This window comes from Necator americanus, chromosome V (genome assembly GCF_031761385.1).
Source record: "Necator americanus strain Aroian chromosome V, whole genome shotgun sequence".
NCBI lineage: Eukaryota > Metazoa > Nematoda > Chromadorea > Rhabditida > Ancylostomatidae > Necator > Necator americanus.
The window spans coordinates 30,006,558-30,024,103 of NC_087375.1; the positions used below are offsets into that span (position 1 = coordinate 30,006,558).

At 39.1% G+C, this 17,546-nt stretch overlaps 1 protein-coding gene across 1 annotated transcript; it reads right to left on the reverse strand.

Moving 5' to 3' along the window:
* Positions 1 to 6,589: 6,589 nt before the first annotated feature.
* On the reverse strand, positions 6,590 to 9,753 carry RB195_015661 (uncharacterized protein; the record flags this gene model as incomplete). Its single annotated transcript, XM_064206472.1, has 9 exons — positions 6,590 to 6,724; positions 6,997 to 7,062; positions 7,192 to 7,305; positions 7,431 to 7,489; positions 8,303 to 8,379; positions 8,467 to 8,613; positions 9,032 to 9,192; positions 9,365 to 9,468; positions 9,630 to 9,753. The coding sequence occupies 9 exons, from the start codon at positions 9,751 to 9,753 to the stop codon at positions 6,590 to 6,592; spliced, it is 987 nt and encodes a 328-aa protein (XP_064062353.1).
* Between the last annotated feature and the right edge of the window lie 7,793 nt (positions 9,754 to 17,546).

Consider the following 17,546-nt stretch of genomic DNA (forward strand, 5'->3'; position numbering starts at 1 on the left):
ATTCTTCTATTTGAGGTGTAGTCACGGTTCTATGCTAAAACGTTTTGGCATATGTGACAAATGTCCGCTTCTGGTTCCCCCTTCACAACCAATATTTCTGCCCTTCTCTGCTCAATATCTTTTCTGTTCTTTCGTTTCTGTGCAGAAAATTTGTGAATATCAACGTAATTTTTTAAAATTTCTTACTGGTTCTGTGGTCGGTCGGTCCTATATTGGCGAAAATATTGAGAGTTTCCGGAGACAGGAACTTCTTAGTGGCTTTAAAAACCTTTGTTTTATGCGTAATCATAGAGATGCTGGATAACCCTGCTATCCTTTACTAGTACTGCCGGGGGCTACACCTTGATGAAGACCTAGTTTCGAGCATAAAAGATAGCATTTGACGGCGGATTTGTGAAACTGGATTTTAAAGTGGAGAAATTTTTGAACATTGTGCAGTTTTCTCTATTTCATAGGAAAAGTATTCCGCGAAGGATACGGTAAGATGGGAGTTGTGCAGAATTTCGGGTAAATATCGATGGAATCGGCTAGACAAGAGCTTAAGTAAAGAATTATGTGATTTCCTTCATTACGGGCTTTCTTCCACATTAGCCTTGGGAGAGAGGGATATTAGGATTTCGGATTTCTGTTTTTGATAGCAAAATAAGAACACTAAGAAACTCTTTTTGCTCGCTGATTAAAAGCAGGAATCCACGACCACGAATCTGACCTGGTGAGTTAATCCGTGGGAAAAAAATGGAGATGGGATTGCAGATTGCGGGATCAGGGCTGATTGAGCTCATCTCTAAAACCTTAACTCTAGATTTTCCCGCGGATTCCTTTACCACGTCAGATTCCTGATATGCTGCCTTTAAATTACTTACCCTGAGCTACAATATGAAGTTCCTAGAGTGCACTGGGAGGCTGATCTTCGTTAAAAGAATTGAAAGAATTTAAATAACTTGGCATGGTAGGAAACTTAACGGAAAGCATGCTGTTCGGGTTGCAGATTACAGAAACTACGGAGGTGACACTTCTCAATTTCTCCTAAACCTGAAAAGTTAGGCTAGGGTTTAGTTCCTACGTTTATACATTAGAACGTGCAGCCTTGTACACCTTCCGGTTCCCTCAGCAGCCTCTTTATTGGTTTTACTTGAGGCTGATGAGGAGACTTCATTATTCTCGGACTGCTCGCTCGTGGATGCGGCGCTTGCACAAGGCGGGCACGTTGCAGCTGAAATAGTCGTCAAAAACGGCGTCTTCTACGGCGGTTTTTACAGTACGTGAGGGAAAGCGAGCAGAACTACGTTGCTAATTTAGTACTCGAACTCTACGTTTTCGCAGTGGGTCCCACCATGTCATGGGATTTGTATGGAACAATGTATAGTAGAGTCAAAACGACATGAATCACGGTGCAGTTCCGTGATCGGCTGCGCTCGAAGCGGTGCGTTGAAGCGTAGCGGTTAAAATCGCGTTGGGACCCGTGCTAGCACCATCCATCGCTGCAATTCACAATGGTACCACCTCGATTCCATTCGCCATCTGCACCGCCTCCCTTTGAGCGCAACCGCTCATAGAACTGCACCGTGCTTAAAGGCATCACTCCACGAATCTGAGGTGGTACGGATTTCAGGTGGAGTTTTCTTATACAGGATATTAGATTATGGAGAGGGAGATGATTCCGTCCATTTCTTCCTAATTGCCGCAAAAAACGGCCCCGAAGAAGCGGCGCGTGCACAAGGCTGGGGCGCTCCAATGGAAGTTCTTGTAGAAAATAGTGCGCCGGAACGTAGCCCGAAGCCGTATCATCCGGGGCATTTTTTACGGAAATTAGGAAGAGATGGACGGAATCACCCTTCTCTCCATGATCTACGATGTCGTGTACGAATACTCGACCTGAAATCCGCACCACCTCAGATTTGTGGGGTGATGCCTTTAAACTAGTGCGACGAGGAGGCTCGCGCATTACACGATCCATAACGGTTCTGCTCAGGACCGGCGACATAAATCGCTTCCGCGAAACATGATTGCCGTGCGCTCAAGGATCTCTAGAGGATCCCATGCTCAGCTCCTGCAACGAAGTTCGACTTTCTCCGTGAGCCTCCCTGCACACTGCCGTGAAATCAAGATCAAGTGCTCTTTAATTACGGATCCGTAGTGTTCTTTTCTAAGCTTCTCTAATTAAGCGAAGGAAGCTACTAGCTTACCTCTACCTGTGTTTTAAGTATGTTGTGAAATTAACGGAATTTCCACTTTGAAAAGGATACTACAGGTATGCGTAATCCTAGAAAACACGCTTTTCAAATTCTTCTCCCGTTTGTCGCTCATTACGAAAAAAAATGGAGTTGTTTGTCGGTGTCACTAACGTCTCACGCAAATCTAAAAGCGTTTCAGGAGCACGCCATGTGATGCAGACGAATAATGACTCCCTGTAAATAACAATCTTCACTTGTTTTGTCGTAGTGCTAAAGACAAGGTTCTTATCAAGGTGAAATAAGGGCATGCAGATGTTTTTAGGTTTCCGGAGAATTGCCGACGTCTCCAAGAAACTAACCAGCGAGTTTATTGTTTTTCTCATTTTTTTTCCGCGTATGCCGTTGAAAAACACCTGCTTTTTCTAAAAGTGTCATATCTACAATATCTACTGTTGTCTGCCCAGAGTACGGAAAAATTTCGTAATGATCCAGAATCATTTTAAGAGTTTTCTTGTCATTTCTTCGAATGAATTCGAAGAAAGTTTTTATTTTTGCAGCCCTTCCTATTCTAATTCGTCCTAATTCCCGTTCCTAAGTGATCGTGCCGTATTTGCCGAGCTTCTGATGTTGACTAAAGAGCTTATCTGATTTTTTTTTACTTTTTCGTTCCAAGAGGCTCTCTTTACACCCTATTTGGCGAGGGAAGTGGCATCATGTTTGTCCGTTTATTTCTACTCCTCTTCCTGGTCTCTGCGATAAGCTGCACGATCCCATCCGAATACTATCGTTTTCGAAGACTTGACTTTCCGGATTTCATGCGAGATGAGGTAACAGTTTGGAAATTATGTGCGCTTTATTATTTTATCAACTAACTTTGGAAAATCAATATGAAGTGAGACATTTTTAGAGAAGCCGTCAGAGGACTGTGAATAGCATGTATCCAGTGATGTATCAAGGTCTTGGACGTCGAAAGTAATGCTGAAATCCATCATGTTCATTCAAATTCGTCCAGAAAAAGCTTTAGCGATGCTTTGTTGGATCATTTTGTGCTTACGTAGTCGTGCTTCTCTTAAGAGTTTTTCTTGAGGCGACAGATCTGCTAAAATTTCTGTGCAGACATTTTTCAAGTTCATTGGTGAATTATTGATCCATATGCATAGAGGCTTCCTAACATACATTAGAATAAAGTTGTAAGGCGAACCTATCAACAATTCTATCCGCTACCCGAAGAAAATCCTTTTTATTGGGATCTCCAGAGATCTTCTTAAAGGCAACACATGTAGTTTGATCGCTTGGAATGCGTTACAAAGGAAAAAAGAGAGGAAAAAAGGAAAGAGAGGATACGACAAAGAAAAGCAATTTTTAGTCGTTCTTATTAGAAAACTCATTATAACCCTTTTGGATTTAGTCCTCGCGGTGTCTATGTTGATCCAAGATGTAGTTCCCTAATAATAATAATAATAATAATAATAATAATAATAATAATAATAATAATAATAATAATAATAATAATAATAATAATAATAATAATAATAATAATAATAATAATAATAATAATAATAATAATAATAATAATAATAATAATAATAATAATCATAATAATAATAATTATAATAATTATTATAACAATAATAACAACAATAATAATAATAACATCAATTGTCCGATTAAATTCAGCGTAGATGGAGGATTTTGTGGTTTTTCCTCGATTAGATAGGGTTTAATTTACGAATATGAACATTCACATTCAACTTCCTCTAGTAATCCAGAAAAAAGTATGTGAAACAGAAACTTTCAGCGGCTCAGCGGTTGTTGGATGTTTGAATTATATCAAGGCAAAGTGCCGCCGCCGGAAGACGACGGTGTTGCCCGTGTTCTATCGCGCAATAAGTTGCTTCGTAGTGAGAAAGGCTTCAGACATCGCCAGTTCCGTCGAGGTGTTTTTTCCTTAAGTGAAATGAGTAAAAACTTTTCAAGAAAATTGGCTTTGTCATAGCAGTACGTGCTAATGAGGGCCGCTTCTAAGAAATTTATCTTAGGAATAGTGCAGCTTTCTCAAAATCCTCGTCTAAAACCAGAACTATCCATAAGTAGCAGGAAGTGCTACTTACACAACCATTAGTTTCTCCAGATACCACATTTACATATGTGCTCATCTGAATTTTTCCAAACATTTCCATGAAGACGTTTTATCTCCACCAGGATAACCATATTTTCGGTTTGAGAACGTGAAAAAGAGTAAAACTGAGTGCATAACGAACTAGAGGTGGGAAATTTGATTTTCAATATTTCTTGTTCCACTATAGCTTTAACTTAGGACCAAAGAAGACGACTTCTTGCTCACACATGAATCACTAATTTGAAATTAGATTTCTAAGTTCCAGAGAAATGAGCCAGAGAAATCCTCCTGCATTACATTTTCAAGTGGTTTATAGGTACAATCAAGTATAGAAAAGGTACAAAACTAAAAAAAAAGCTTTTACCAGCTTACTAAAAAAGCAGAAAATAGAAAGTTTAAAGCAGAATTACTCAATTTCTCATAAATTATGCCAGAACATTTCTTTATAAGGGGTTTTCCTCAAACACAGCCTTTTTCTGTAGGCTTTACCTCGAAACGTCTTAGAAAGCTAATGTCCTAGAATAAACAAAAAAAAAACAGAAGAAACGTAACGTAATCTTATCAATAACACAGCTCTGAACTGGTCTCGTCGTAGATTGTTTCGATGTTCGCTTACTGACCACGGAAATGCAGTATTGTCGGCTTTTTAGATAATAAATTTTAGCCTTTTTTCATTTCTCGTCGGGAGCGTGAAGAAGTGTGAACTCTTATTTTTACTGTAAAGTAAATTCAAGCACTCCAAATCTTGGAACCTATCCGTTGTGGTAGGGTCGTTTTTAATCGATACCAAGATCCTTCAACATAACCTACCGTACATATCACTCTGATTCTTTAAATACACTTCGTTTATCATATTCTCCGCCCCGTTGTTGCTTCTTTTAAAATTCTTCCTACAGAAAAAAAATATAAAAGAGCTGAACAACAGCAAACGATGGTTATTTTGAAATTTTTGAACGACAGCATTCCCTTTAATGAATTTTACGAAATATTTAAAATGTGTTGTAATGTTTAAGTTCTTTATAAGACTCTTTGGTTTAAGTCTACAACCAATCATTTCATCACCATTAAGAATATTTACATAATTCCATTATTTTTCGAGTGATAATAGTTTAATAATAACACAGATTTACGCACTTAGGTGCGTTAATGCGATACAATGTGATGTAATGATGGAATGTGTGCCATCTGGATTTTTTATTTGATCGAGATTTTATTCCTCTGAAAAAAACACCAATTAAGATGCTATCAAGAAAAAACAATCCTTTCGGACATACATATTGCTGTCCACCTCAGTATTTATTGCATTTTTGGTTGCGATATTCAAGTGGTTTCTCTTTTCAAAATTTCTTTTCTTCCCTTTTCGGTACTTCCTGGATGCACCGTTGCGCTGCTTTCGTCTGAAAACTTTGCGAATCATTTGTGGGAAAAGAAATTTGTGTGAATTTCGCATCTAACTAACTAACGAATACTATTTCTAATAGAAAAATGTAAAAGTATAAACGCTTACGAAGAGAGTTTTTCACGCGGGAGCAAACTAGGCGACGAAACTCCTTGTTGAAAGTTATGATAATGATTCTGGAAAAGATAAAAAATTTAAGCTTGGAGAAATTCTTAGTGTTTTTCTTATTTATTATCGGACTTTCTTCAACTTTCTTCGATGTAAAGTGGAATACTAGTGGATCCAACAAATCTAAAACTTTAAACAACGTGTCACGAAATTGAAAGAATTGAAATATTAGAAAGGTTATAATGACACGTAAATAGGTTTGCGCATAATTTACATTCCTGAATTCCTGAAAACGTTTCCTCAAGTCAGAAGGACACCTTGCCAGGCCATTCATATCAACTAAAAGTAGAGAAAATCCTTCTAGAAATAGAGAGGAGGAAATATCCTTATTTTTGCAGCAGCCAGTTGACGCTTGGTAGATTGGCGTTTTATAAATTATTGTTTAGTTACAAACTCCACAGTGCTTTGCTTATTTGCTCTCGAGGTCACAGAAAATAATAAGTATCACAAATGATAATACGAGATTTGTGTCCTGGGAGAATTTTTGACTGGTATGCGGTAGATGTATGTCAAAAATTCGAATTTCCCCATGAAATATTGTTGTAGAATACACTGAAAAAATTTCATCACGAAAAAATTTGGTCTTCTACCCCAATTAATGAATTTTGAGGTGATCTTTGTGATTGCATAAGTTCAACTGATCCATCCCATTTAAATGACGTCAATAGAACTTTAAAATTAGGCGATGACTGAACAGTTAAGTACGATCGTTTCCATGTTCCAGCTAACTCACGGATCACTACAGTGCACAATGTTCCATGCCATCGTTGTGCATGCAAAAATTGCCCATTTATTTGTAAATAACCAGCCCATGAAGAAATAAGTAAATAATTCAACGGCAAACACGACTCCTTGTGCCACAGCCTAAATTTACAAGAATTAGAGAGAATACATAAATATACCCTAGTCACTACCCGTTTTTTGTTATTCACTTCGCTGCATAAAGGACAGTAATTAAAAGTAAATACAGTAAATTGACAAAAACAAAAATTGACATAAAGGACAGTAAATTAAATGCGACAGTAATTTTTTTTCGAAGAGCATGAATGATTTCATTTTTTCTTTCTTTTCTTACTTTTTCGCACACACAAAGTTGAGAATAAGAAACCGTCTGGGTCCTTGCCTCTCTCCCTCACCTGCTTCAAGAAGTTGACGTCTTTTGCCCTTTTTGAGTTCGTCATACGACAACCAGACTTTGCAATCTGAAACCCAAGTGTCTCCTTAGTGTTTTTTTTCAACCGTATCAAATTTCAAATATATTCCCAATAAGAATTATGGAAAAGGTTGGGAACGACTTTAATTTGATTTTCTTTGGAGGGGAAAATTTTTACCTCAGCTGCTGTTATTCGAACTTTGATTATTGTTACGGTATCGACGATTGCAATGATGACAACGATAGAAAAGTCTTCTCCAAAATCTATGTACCATGAAATAAATCCACATCTCTAAAAAAAATTACACTTTTTACACATTTCACTGCGTTGTACCTGAGAGTCTTCGTAAAAAAATATCCAGCGAAACTTAAGAACACTGTTATAAAACCACGACAATTACGAATGTACGTGCTTACCTCGTTTGTTTTGAACACGAATACCCAAGCGGTGTCGCTGAAGATGAGAGAACAATCTTCTGAAATTACGACGGTTATTAGGAGCTTATAATAAATAAGGTTTTTATTGTTTAATTAGCGCTTTTCGGAAACATTTGAGCGTAGAAATTTGAAAAATTTCGTAAATTACAGCATAATTTGGGAAAAAAGAATTTATTTGTACCTGCTCATTTACTATTACAAAGCACTCAATATAGAAAATTTCTCTTAGCACCGCTCTTAATCAGTTTTTGTACGTAAATTTTGTACGAAGTAATAAGTACTACGAAGCTGGATTTAAATGAGATCTTGATCTCGATCTGAAATTCCTCCAAGCCTTTTTTAAACTTCTGATGGTCGGCCAATAATCTCTTTTATGTTTCGTTTTATGCCAGTTTCAAAGTCCTCTTTCTCCCATTTCTCTTGGGTACAATCTATTTCTATGAGGTATAGGGGATCAAAAATAAAGTGCATAGCATTAATCAACGCATGGATCCAATGGATCCACAGGGATCCACGTCCGACTTCAAAGCCGTATCGTTTGCGGTTTATGAACGCGTTGGCCCCTACAATGATGACCTGCTGGAGCGGCTCAATGCATCACGTTGGTACATTTATCTTTCCAGACAAGTTCGGCATCAATTTATCAACACCGAGCGGATGAAAGTCTTAATCTTAGGGCCGAGGACAGTTTTGAATCAACCACCATTGAATCATTCCTAAAAAGCTAGAAAAATGCATAGTGCCGGAAATATCATTCGAAATAATTCGATCGAACAGAATGGATGATTTTCTTCATGACATTAACTACATGTATATTTATCATAATGACATAGACATATAAAATAAATTACCTAATCCATGAAGGACGAATACTACAGATATGGAAAGCACCCATGAGATCACTATCAAAACGGTAGTGTTGCGGTGGCTGAAACACTTGGTATCCGAATTTTTCCAAGAGGAATTCTAAATTTTATTTGAAATCTCAGAAAAAAATCGAATAATAAGTTTTCACCTGAACCATTTGTCATAATTCAAGGGGAAACAGATTGCACACATCCTGTTCAATGCAATAAAGAGGTGAGAAACTATGCAGATACTGTAGCACATCAATAGAATGAGACCAGCGTGTTTTGAATGGAGTTTCATTGTTGTAATGTCACTGAAAATAGGTTACGGTAGAATCAGTGGATTTACTTTTTTCTACTTCCCTATCACCTTGGATTTATTGCGTACCAAAGAAAGCCGAATCCGTAGTTGTCATAGATAAAATTCTGTTGATTTCGAAAGAAACAAAAAAACATATTTTTACTTTTCATGTGAAAAAATTAATAAATTGCATATACATTTACTTCGTTTGTGCGTGTCAACTTTATTGAACCTCCTGAACGTCCTTTATTTATCGATCGATCTTTGTTCTCAAATATATAAAACATCAATTTAAAGTCGTGCAACATATGATCGTAGATCTGATTCTGTTGCCTGATTTATGACTAGATCAGGCGAAAAATTTGTTCATTTATAATATTTTGATTTCAAAAATCGTTTGAAATGAGAAAGAGTTCTTCTTAAGAACTTACAAGAAAACCATAGGTGAGTAGTAGAAGGCGAACACCGCGCAGAGGATCATTTCTCCAATCGCTTGGCTTCCAGTGAGACGACCGAATGCGTTGTTAAATATGGCCAAGCGATGTGTGAAAACTGCCACCAACGAGTTACAGATGGTCCCGAGGAACGAAATCTAAGAGAATGATTTAGAACAAAATATTTATTCAAATGTTATTGCCTGTGACTCTTTTTCATTTGGAATAGTTCGGCGTTACACCTGAAGCATGAAAGAAAATGCTGAAGATCATCAACACTTTCTCCATTTCGATTAAATTACTACTACCTACTAAATTTTAATAAATTACTTCTATCTGTGTGAACAGCGCTGATCTAACGGTATTCATGGTGGTTTTGTGGCTCACAGGATTAAGAGAGTCGATAAATTCTCCCACTTCTTCGGGAGGAAAACCTGTAGGAAACCCATTACTTTGTAGGTTATCCTAGATTTCATGCACTTGACACGGAAACTCAGGATTATTTGACCCTTAAGATCTTTTTACTATCTTTATTTTTTTTGTGTAGAGAGAGAATGTGAATCCTGTTAGCTGGGGCACAATAAAGTCCACTAACTATCCATTTTGTTGGAAATGATTAAGTTTTGAACAAATCCCACCATAAAAATGATCAGAGCAGCCAAGTGATAGTCTTGAACAGTTATTACGGGATTCGTTGGACTAGCGGTGGTGTCGTTCATCCTTGAATTCGTGGTTCTTGTTTAAAAAAGGAAGTAAGGTGATGCTGATGTCTTGACGTGGAATGAAGTTATGTTCTTATGTGAATTGCTTAAATAATGGACCACGGGAGCAACTCGTTCCTCACAATGCACTATAATCTCAATGGACTTCACCTCTTTGTTCGCTGTTGAATGTGATGTTAATCCGAGAACTGCCGTTGGTGACGTTTTATAAGCCCCCACATGATTAACACATAAAGACATGACTTAATAAATCGGATCTACAATTTATCTTGCTTCGCAAAGCTCAAAAATGTTGCAAATACACGTTTCATGTTTTCTTGTTATGCCAACGAGGTTTAGGTGAAACTTTATTATCGGCCTGACGTTTCGACAAACTCGTCTTTATCAAAAGCACAAAAATAGTTCGAGGTCTTCAATCTCATGCATATCCCATCAAACTCCTCCTCTCTCGTTGCCAAGCCTCGATATTGTTCTAAGTACACCACGCAAAACCTCCAAAAGGAAAACAAACTGAGCAGTCTCACCGACTAGTGGGGTCTGTGAACCACCGCGTTCTTCTAGATTTTCGCCAAAGCAAATGAGATCTACGCACTGTTGCAGTATCCTCAAGTACCAATGTAACATAAATACACTTCCCAACGCCGAGGTTTCAAGAAGGGCGGACTTGGAGATTGTTGGACAGCATACACGTTTCGACTGTCTGTTATAGTTTTACTGATTGGGGACAATTGCACACTTTCAGGCAAATAAAAGTTTATTCTCATTCAATTTTGCGAAATCTTTAGAGAGCACTGGTTTAGAAAAACCTCCTTTCCAATAGGTTCCTTTTTACGGATGAGGAACCATTCAAATTTACATCTCAGAGGCAAGTATTCGAGGATGGTACAGGGACTGACAATGACACTCACTTGTAGTTAAAGGCATCACTCCTCGAATCTGGGGGCCGTTTTTACGGCAATTAGGAAGAAATGGACGGCATCATCTCCCTCTCCATAATCTACTATCCCTTATAAGAATACTCCACCTGAAATCTGCACCACCTCAAATTCGTGGGGTGTTGCCTTTGAATGCTTCTGTGATGGTTATCTGCAAAATTTTAGTTGACTACTAATAAGTTCTCCTCAACGGTTGGCCGCCCCATAGTAGCGTGGAAGTGACTGTGGACATCTAACTGTGCAGCGAACGGGAGTGTTGTGGTTTTCAAAGCGGAGGAGTGGTTCTTTGTTTCTATCCTTGTTTCCTCGGAAACCCAAGCGTACCTACAAGTAAACAGCCCAGACTACCTTAGCAAAATGTTGTATCTCGTTCTTCAATCTGTAAGGGTTGGTGACGATCTGTAGTGAAAGCTAAGCTCGCCATTAATTAGCTGCTTAGTATTCGGAAAAACTCTTCACGCCGCTCCACAGGATAACTTGCCTCCATACTTTTCACAATGAATTTTGTTGTCCTAGACGTCAGACGGTATGGTGACGGGTGAGAAATGATCAAATCTCAGATAGCTCAGGTTTGATTCTGCACGACACGTGCACAATTTCCCATGGAGACTGTCTCAGACTTTGCTTTTTTAACGCAAGTATCAGAAATACCGACCTAAATGCGCTTTCTAGAGTTGCAGAGCCCACCAAATTTTATGTGACTGCTCTGCAACAGACCAAGAGCAGAAGGAGCAACGTGTGGCAGATGCATGATAATACACCGCATTCTCAGAGAAAAATTTCTGCAGCTAAATATATGTAAAGGGTATTGGTTCTGTTGTTCACTCGTTTCGCTCACCTGCCGTCTAGCTCGTTTATCCTTACGAGGTCGTGCCGTGCTACAAACCAACCTTAGCAGCACATGAACCCCCGGAGGTGTCTGCCTGTACTCTCGGAAGTACCACCTTTTTCTAGTGGTTTTCGTCACCGTCTCCTTTAAGCAAAAATAACCCTCAGCCAAAGATGGCCCTCAGCCAAAGATGGTAAGGAGACCACGGAGGAGGAAAGATGTGCATAACGATTCCATACTCAAGTATTCTTAGTTCAAGACGATTGGGACATCAAAGAGACATCGTGGACTATAGCGTTCTCCTCTAAGGCCCACCCTGCGCTGGACGTGCATAAAAGCCAGGCACGAAAACCATAGATCGAATTTTGGAACCACCAAGAAATTGGTGGTTGAAAGAAGAAGGACATTGAGACCGACTTGAATGTATCACACACTAAGCAGTTGGTGGTCAAGAGCAACTGCAAAAAAGCCCTGGAGAGAGATTTTTCGATTGTTAGTTAAGAAAAAGGATATTGGATTAGCCTCCATATGTCCCCTTCAGCTAGATAAGTATTGAATAAAATAATTGAATTAAGAACTCGAGAACAAAAAAGGAAAAAAAAAACAAAAAGAACTGTTTGATTTTTACAGGCTAGAACTTTCCAAGCGACCGGTCTATAAATTGTGAATGAATAGGACGGGATTCGTATAATTACGTTCAACTTGTCCTGCACTGACCCCAATTCACATCAAAATTTGATGTGCCGTAATCTCAGCGAGTTTATTACTTGGAGAAGTTTTCGCTATTGTTCAGTGAAAAAAAGAAAGTGGGAATATGAAAGATGGGTTTTGCGTCTCTTATTTCAAGCGCATTTGATTAGTTAGGTATTCGTTTTTGTTTGCTTGTATTTGTATACATATAGTTCCTTTCATACAGAGAAACTCTTAAATATTTGCTTTAATCAAATAATCCGCATCACTACTCACAACAAGTGTGTAGTAGGAAGGCAACAAATAATCATACAATGGAATTACGGGCCTATTCTGTCTCGTGTGTGTAACGAAGTTCCTAAAAGCGGCGAGTCCGCTCCAAAGGCGCCAGGTGAATGTACCAGAGCTAGGGGGCACTGGTGAGGACTTCATGGTTCGTTATTGGTGCGATGGCGCCACAAGTTGGAATCAGCAGGATTATTATGCACCAGCGATATGCAATAATTCCGAATGGTTTTGGGGAGAAGTAAACGGGAACTGTAAAACGCTTTGTGGCCGTGATCACTGCATGCACCCTAACGCATGCGTCCATGTGTCCTACTCCGCCTGCAATTACCTTCACCATATTTGTCGAGTCCGTTTTTCAAAGACTCTATAAAAACATGCAGAGAGTTGGTTTAAAGGTATAAGTCATACCACGAATCTGAAGTGGTGCGGATTTCAGGTGGAGTATTTGTACACGGGATAGTAGATTATGGAGAGGGGTGTAATTCCGTCCATTTCTTCCTAATTGCCGTAAAAAACTGCCTGGAAGGTGCTCGCGTGCGCAGGGCTGGCGCGCTCCAATCGAACTCCTTGTAGAAAATAGCGCCCCGGATCGCTCGAAGCCGTATCTTCCGGGCCGTTTTCTGCGGCAATTAGGAAGAAACGAACGGAATCATCCCTCTCTCATTAATCTACGATCCCGTATACGAATACTCCACCGAAAATCCTTACTACTTCAGATTCGTCAGGTGATGCCTTTAAAAGTAGTTAGTAGTTTACGTGATGCGACGTTGGGCCCTGATTGTTATAAGTTTATGTCATTTCACGTTTGCACATCATTTCCATCTCAATTGCTAAGTATGAAGAGAAGAACGTTGTCTAGTAATTCCGAATATATTTTCAAATTAGGTAGGGTATCGAAGGAATAAAGGTGGAGATAGAGATATAGAGTTTGAATGTCTTCTAATTTTAAATATTCTTACATTTATAGCAAAATGACTACAAGGAGACATCGATGAAATCCTCCATTAATGTGTACACTGTTTTTAAAAAATTTTTATAGAAAAAATTCTGATTTCTTTTTCTGATTTTTATAGAAAAAAAAAGAAAATGGAAGAAAAACAATAAATTAGTAACAACATAAATTTGGCTGATACGAAATTATCGTTTTCAGCTACAAATGATAATTACACACCTTCTCATCCTCATGGAATGTCATATTGAGAATTTCCTGCGTTCTAGACAGGAATCTGGAAATGTGTAACACGACTGCTAAACGTTTATTAATTATGAGTATATATACAACTAAAGCTTTTTAATCTTAAACTATAAACTTAATCTTAAACTATCAACTTCAACAACTTCTCAGAAGAAGTACGAAAAATCATAACTCATTACACGTTTGCTTATCATTCTTTCTTAATTACTTACTGGAAACAAGAGAGCTTTGTCTAACACTTAGGAACATGTTCTCAAATCGCTGAGGTAAAGGACGGACGTCAACAGCTAATCGATCCTCATTCGTTACTCTTCACGACTCGACTTTTCGATGCAGCTGCCACAGTAAAAGTAGATTGCTTTTGTGATCGCAATACCTTAAGAGAGTAAAGAAAATCAAATTGTCTCCAATGCTTTAAAATCACAGAAAATACACCAATCTTAACTTTGACGTGTAAAAAAAAACTAACGTTTATGGGATGAGTGAATACATGACGTATTTCTTTGCTGAGAGCTATTATGACGACTCTGAAAATATTTTTGACTGTCAAGAAGATCACAATTATACTACATTATATAATATTAAATAGTAGTGTAATAGTTGTGGTGATATTGTATAATATGACAATGTTTTATATAACATAAATTATTTTGATATTTCAGGCCACATTTTACTGTTACACGTGAACAGAAGGTCGAATTAGAGCATTTTTATTTGGTGAGAACGTAGGGCGGGTGTAGCTCAGTCGGTAAGAAGTTCCGCTGTCCGCACAATCGATCGGAAGTTCTAACACGCCCTGGAGCTCACCAAACCTTTCATCCCTCCATAAAAATTGGTACCAGGCTTGTCTGGAAGGATAAAAACACTGTCTTGACACATCGGCTATCCCCCGCAAATCATCGCATAGATTAGTTACAAGTTCGAAAATCTCAAAACGATTCTGAATTGAAGTGAACGTGGGGGCGCATCCCAAACGGATTGCCAAACTTAACGCCAAACATTTTATCCTTTTGTTCTTCTACAATGAGAAATTAACATAATCAACCGCTTCTAAATAAATAGGTAGAGATCGCTTATGTAGCACAACGACTCCAGCTAGTCTTTTTAATTTGAAAAGTTTGAGAGGAAGTAACTCAGACGTAAAAAGATGCTCCAGGAGGAATCTTTTGCAACAAAACTTAGTGAACTCCAGAAATTAGAAGAACAGGAACAATCTTCATTCAAAAACGATGCTTACGAGTAAGCGTATGCAGAAGATTGGAAAGGATGGGGAGGGGGGCACTTGATCAGCAAAGATCAGTAGTTTTTAGCAACCGAATGGACCAGAACTTGCGATTGTAGCAAGTTAGTATTCGGAGTAGTTATATAAAGCTTTACTGCTTCCCATTGTCGGCGATCCGCTGTCCTTTGATGCCAGATAGTCTCCTTTTCCTCTTTATTTTCCCTTTTTTGACGTAACATAATTATGTGTTCAAAGGTACTTAAAACATAGTTATATTTAGTTTCTTATTTATTTGAAAATTCAAAGAAAAAAACCTACGCATCGCCTGTGTGCATTATATTCCATGCTAATGTGGTCAAAGTCCATTTGATGAATTTTCCACTGAACACTGTAGACAAAAAGAAATAGGTGAACATTTCAATCATCCAGAGAAGAAACTGACTCAGTGACTGTAATTTATATGGGATTAATTATGCTTAGAACACAACAGTGGGCTTTAAGATTCGTTCTCTTGGTATCCTTTTTTGCAAACCACGTCCTTTCGAGTAAGACCTTCGTACATAGTATGCGCTGTCCATACAGCATCGCTCATTGATATTGATTGTAAAGATTTAAGTCGGAAATGTGATAACTCAAACTGTTTAGCACGATGATATTTATAATTTATGTCAATAACCAATTTTAGAAGACGGGTGTAGCGCAGACGATAAGATATTGCGCTCTGTATGGTCGATCGATCGGTGGTTCAAAGCCGCTCGAGTGGCAACCAAGCGTTTCACTCCTTCGGAGCAAATAAATTGGTACCAGACTTATCTGGGAGGATGAAACCGCTATCTTGATACATCGGCTAACCCTCGCAAGTTACCGTATAGGTTACCGTATAGTTACCGTATAGTTACCGTAAGCCCCAAACGATTCTGGATTGAGGTGAACGTGGTGGCTCATCCTACGCGGATTGATTGAAGGCACGAATCTGAGGTGGTACGGATTTCAGGGAGAGGGGTTTGGTTCCGTCCATTTCTTCCTAATTGCCGTAAAAAACGGCCCGAAAGATGCGGCGCGTGCACAAGGCTGCTCCAGTCGAACTCCTTGTAGAAAATAGCGCGCCGGAACGCCCGAAGCCGTATCTTCTGGGCCGTTTTCTACGGCAATTAGGAAGAAATGGACGGAATCACCCTCCTCTCCATAATCTACTATGCCGTATACGAACAATCCACCTGAAATCCGTACCACCTCAGATTCGTGGGGTGATGCTTTTAACGCCAGACTTTTTCTCCTTCATCCTTACACTAATTTCAAACTCTCGGTGAGGTTGGCTTTTGTGAGAAGTTATAGTGTCATAGCAACTTCAAGAAAACCTTTCAAAGGTGCTTTTCCTTCTATCTCTATTCTATCATAGTTTAAAAGTACTATCTGAAAGTGTTAAGGGAAGTCCATTTCTTCTTTTTTTATTTCCCCTCATACGTTTTCAGTACTCAGATCGATCAATCAATCAGACCACACACTCGTGTTGTCATCTCGTATTCTGCAGGCTCCTTCACGCTATAGTAGGGTCAAAACGACATGAAGCACCTACAATTGCGCAAGCGGCTGCGCTCTCGAAGCGGTGCGGTGGAGACAGCGGTTCGAATCCAGGTGAGACTGTGGCGAACTGCAGAGATGGGTGGCGGCAGCGAGGATCCCTACACGATCCCAACCGCTACGCTCTACCGCACCGCCTTGAGGGCAGCCGTTTGCGCAACTGTCCGTGCTTCACTTCGTTTTGACCCAACCATACACTGCCTTGCCAAAGATGCGCACGAAAAGATAAAGTGGAGCAATGATATCCATAGAAGCGATCGAAATGTGCTGATAGTGCTGGAAATTGAAATAAAAGTTTTTTTGCGCTCTTCTGGACGTGCATGGAGCCCTAGTTGTTTCCTTTCCTATGACCGTAGATGTCTTTTGATCGCCTCTCTCGTACTGTGGACGTACCCGTTGGTTCCACGTTATGCCTTCCGTACGTTACACAGCTATTACCACACCCACATCTCTTCCTCACTGTTTTTAGAGGTCTAAAAGTGACTATTGACTTTCACCCTGTGAACTGAACCGGCAGACGCCATCACCACTCTTCTAATTTCCCATATTTTCCATTCCACGTCGTTAACAACCTAGAAAATCGGTCAAAAAAAAGAAAACTTGGAAAAGGTCGGCGATCTACTCCCAGGAATATTCAAATCGTTTTCAATACTGGAGCAAGGTTTTTGGACGATGCGCTAGCCGCTTAGTAGGTGAATGGGGTTATGTCTACTGAAGAGCTACAGAGGACGTTGGTTCCTTGGTATATGTAGTCCTGTACAAAAGACTGCATATACCAAGGAACCAAAGTCCTCTGTAGCTACACTTTCGTCTAAACGGATAGTGACATTTTATTCGCTTGGAAGGTGGCAGAATATTTTTTGTGAGCTCCCATGTTTGTCTTCATCCTGCATAGCGGCACGAAACCATGATTTCGTGCTTAATACCGCAGGGAAATAAAAGGAGAAGAAAATAAAACGTGTGAATTTAGCAATATAGAGTAGACTCGACCTTTATGACCTGATAATTTTGTGACCTCAAGTTTGTTAATAATTTTATATTGTAAGCAAA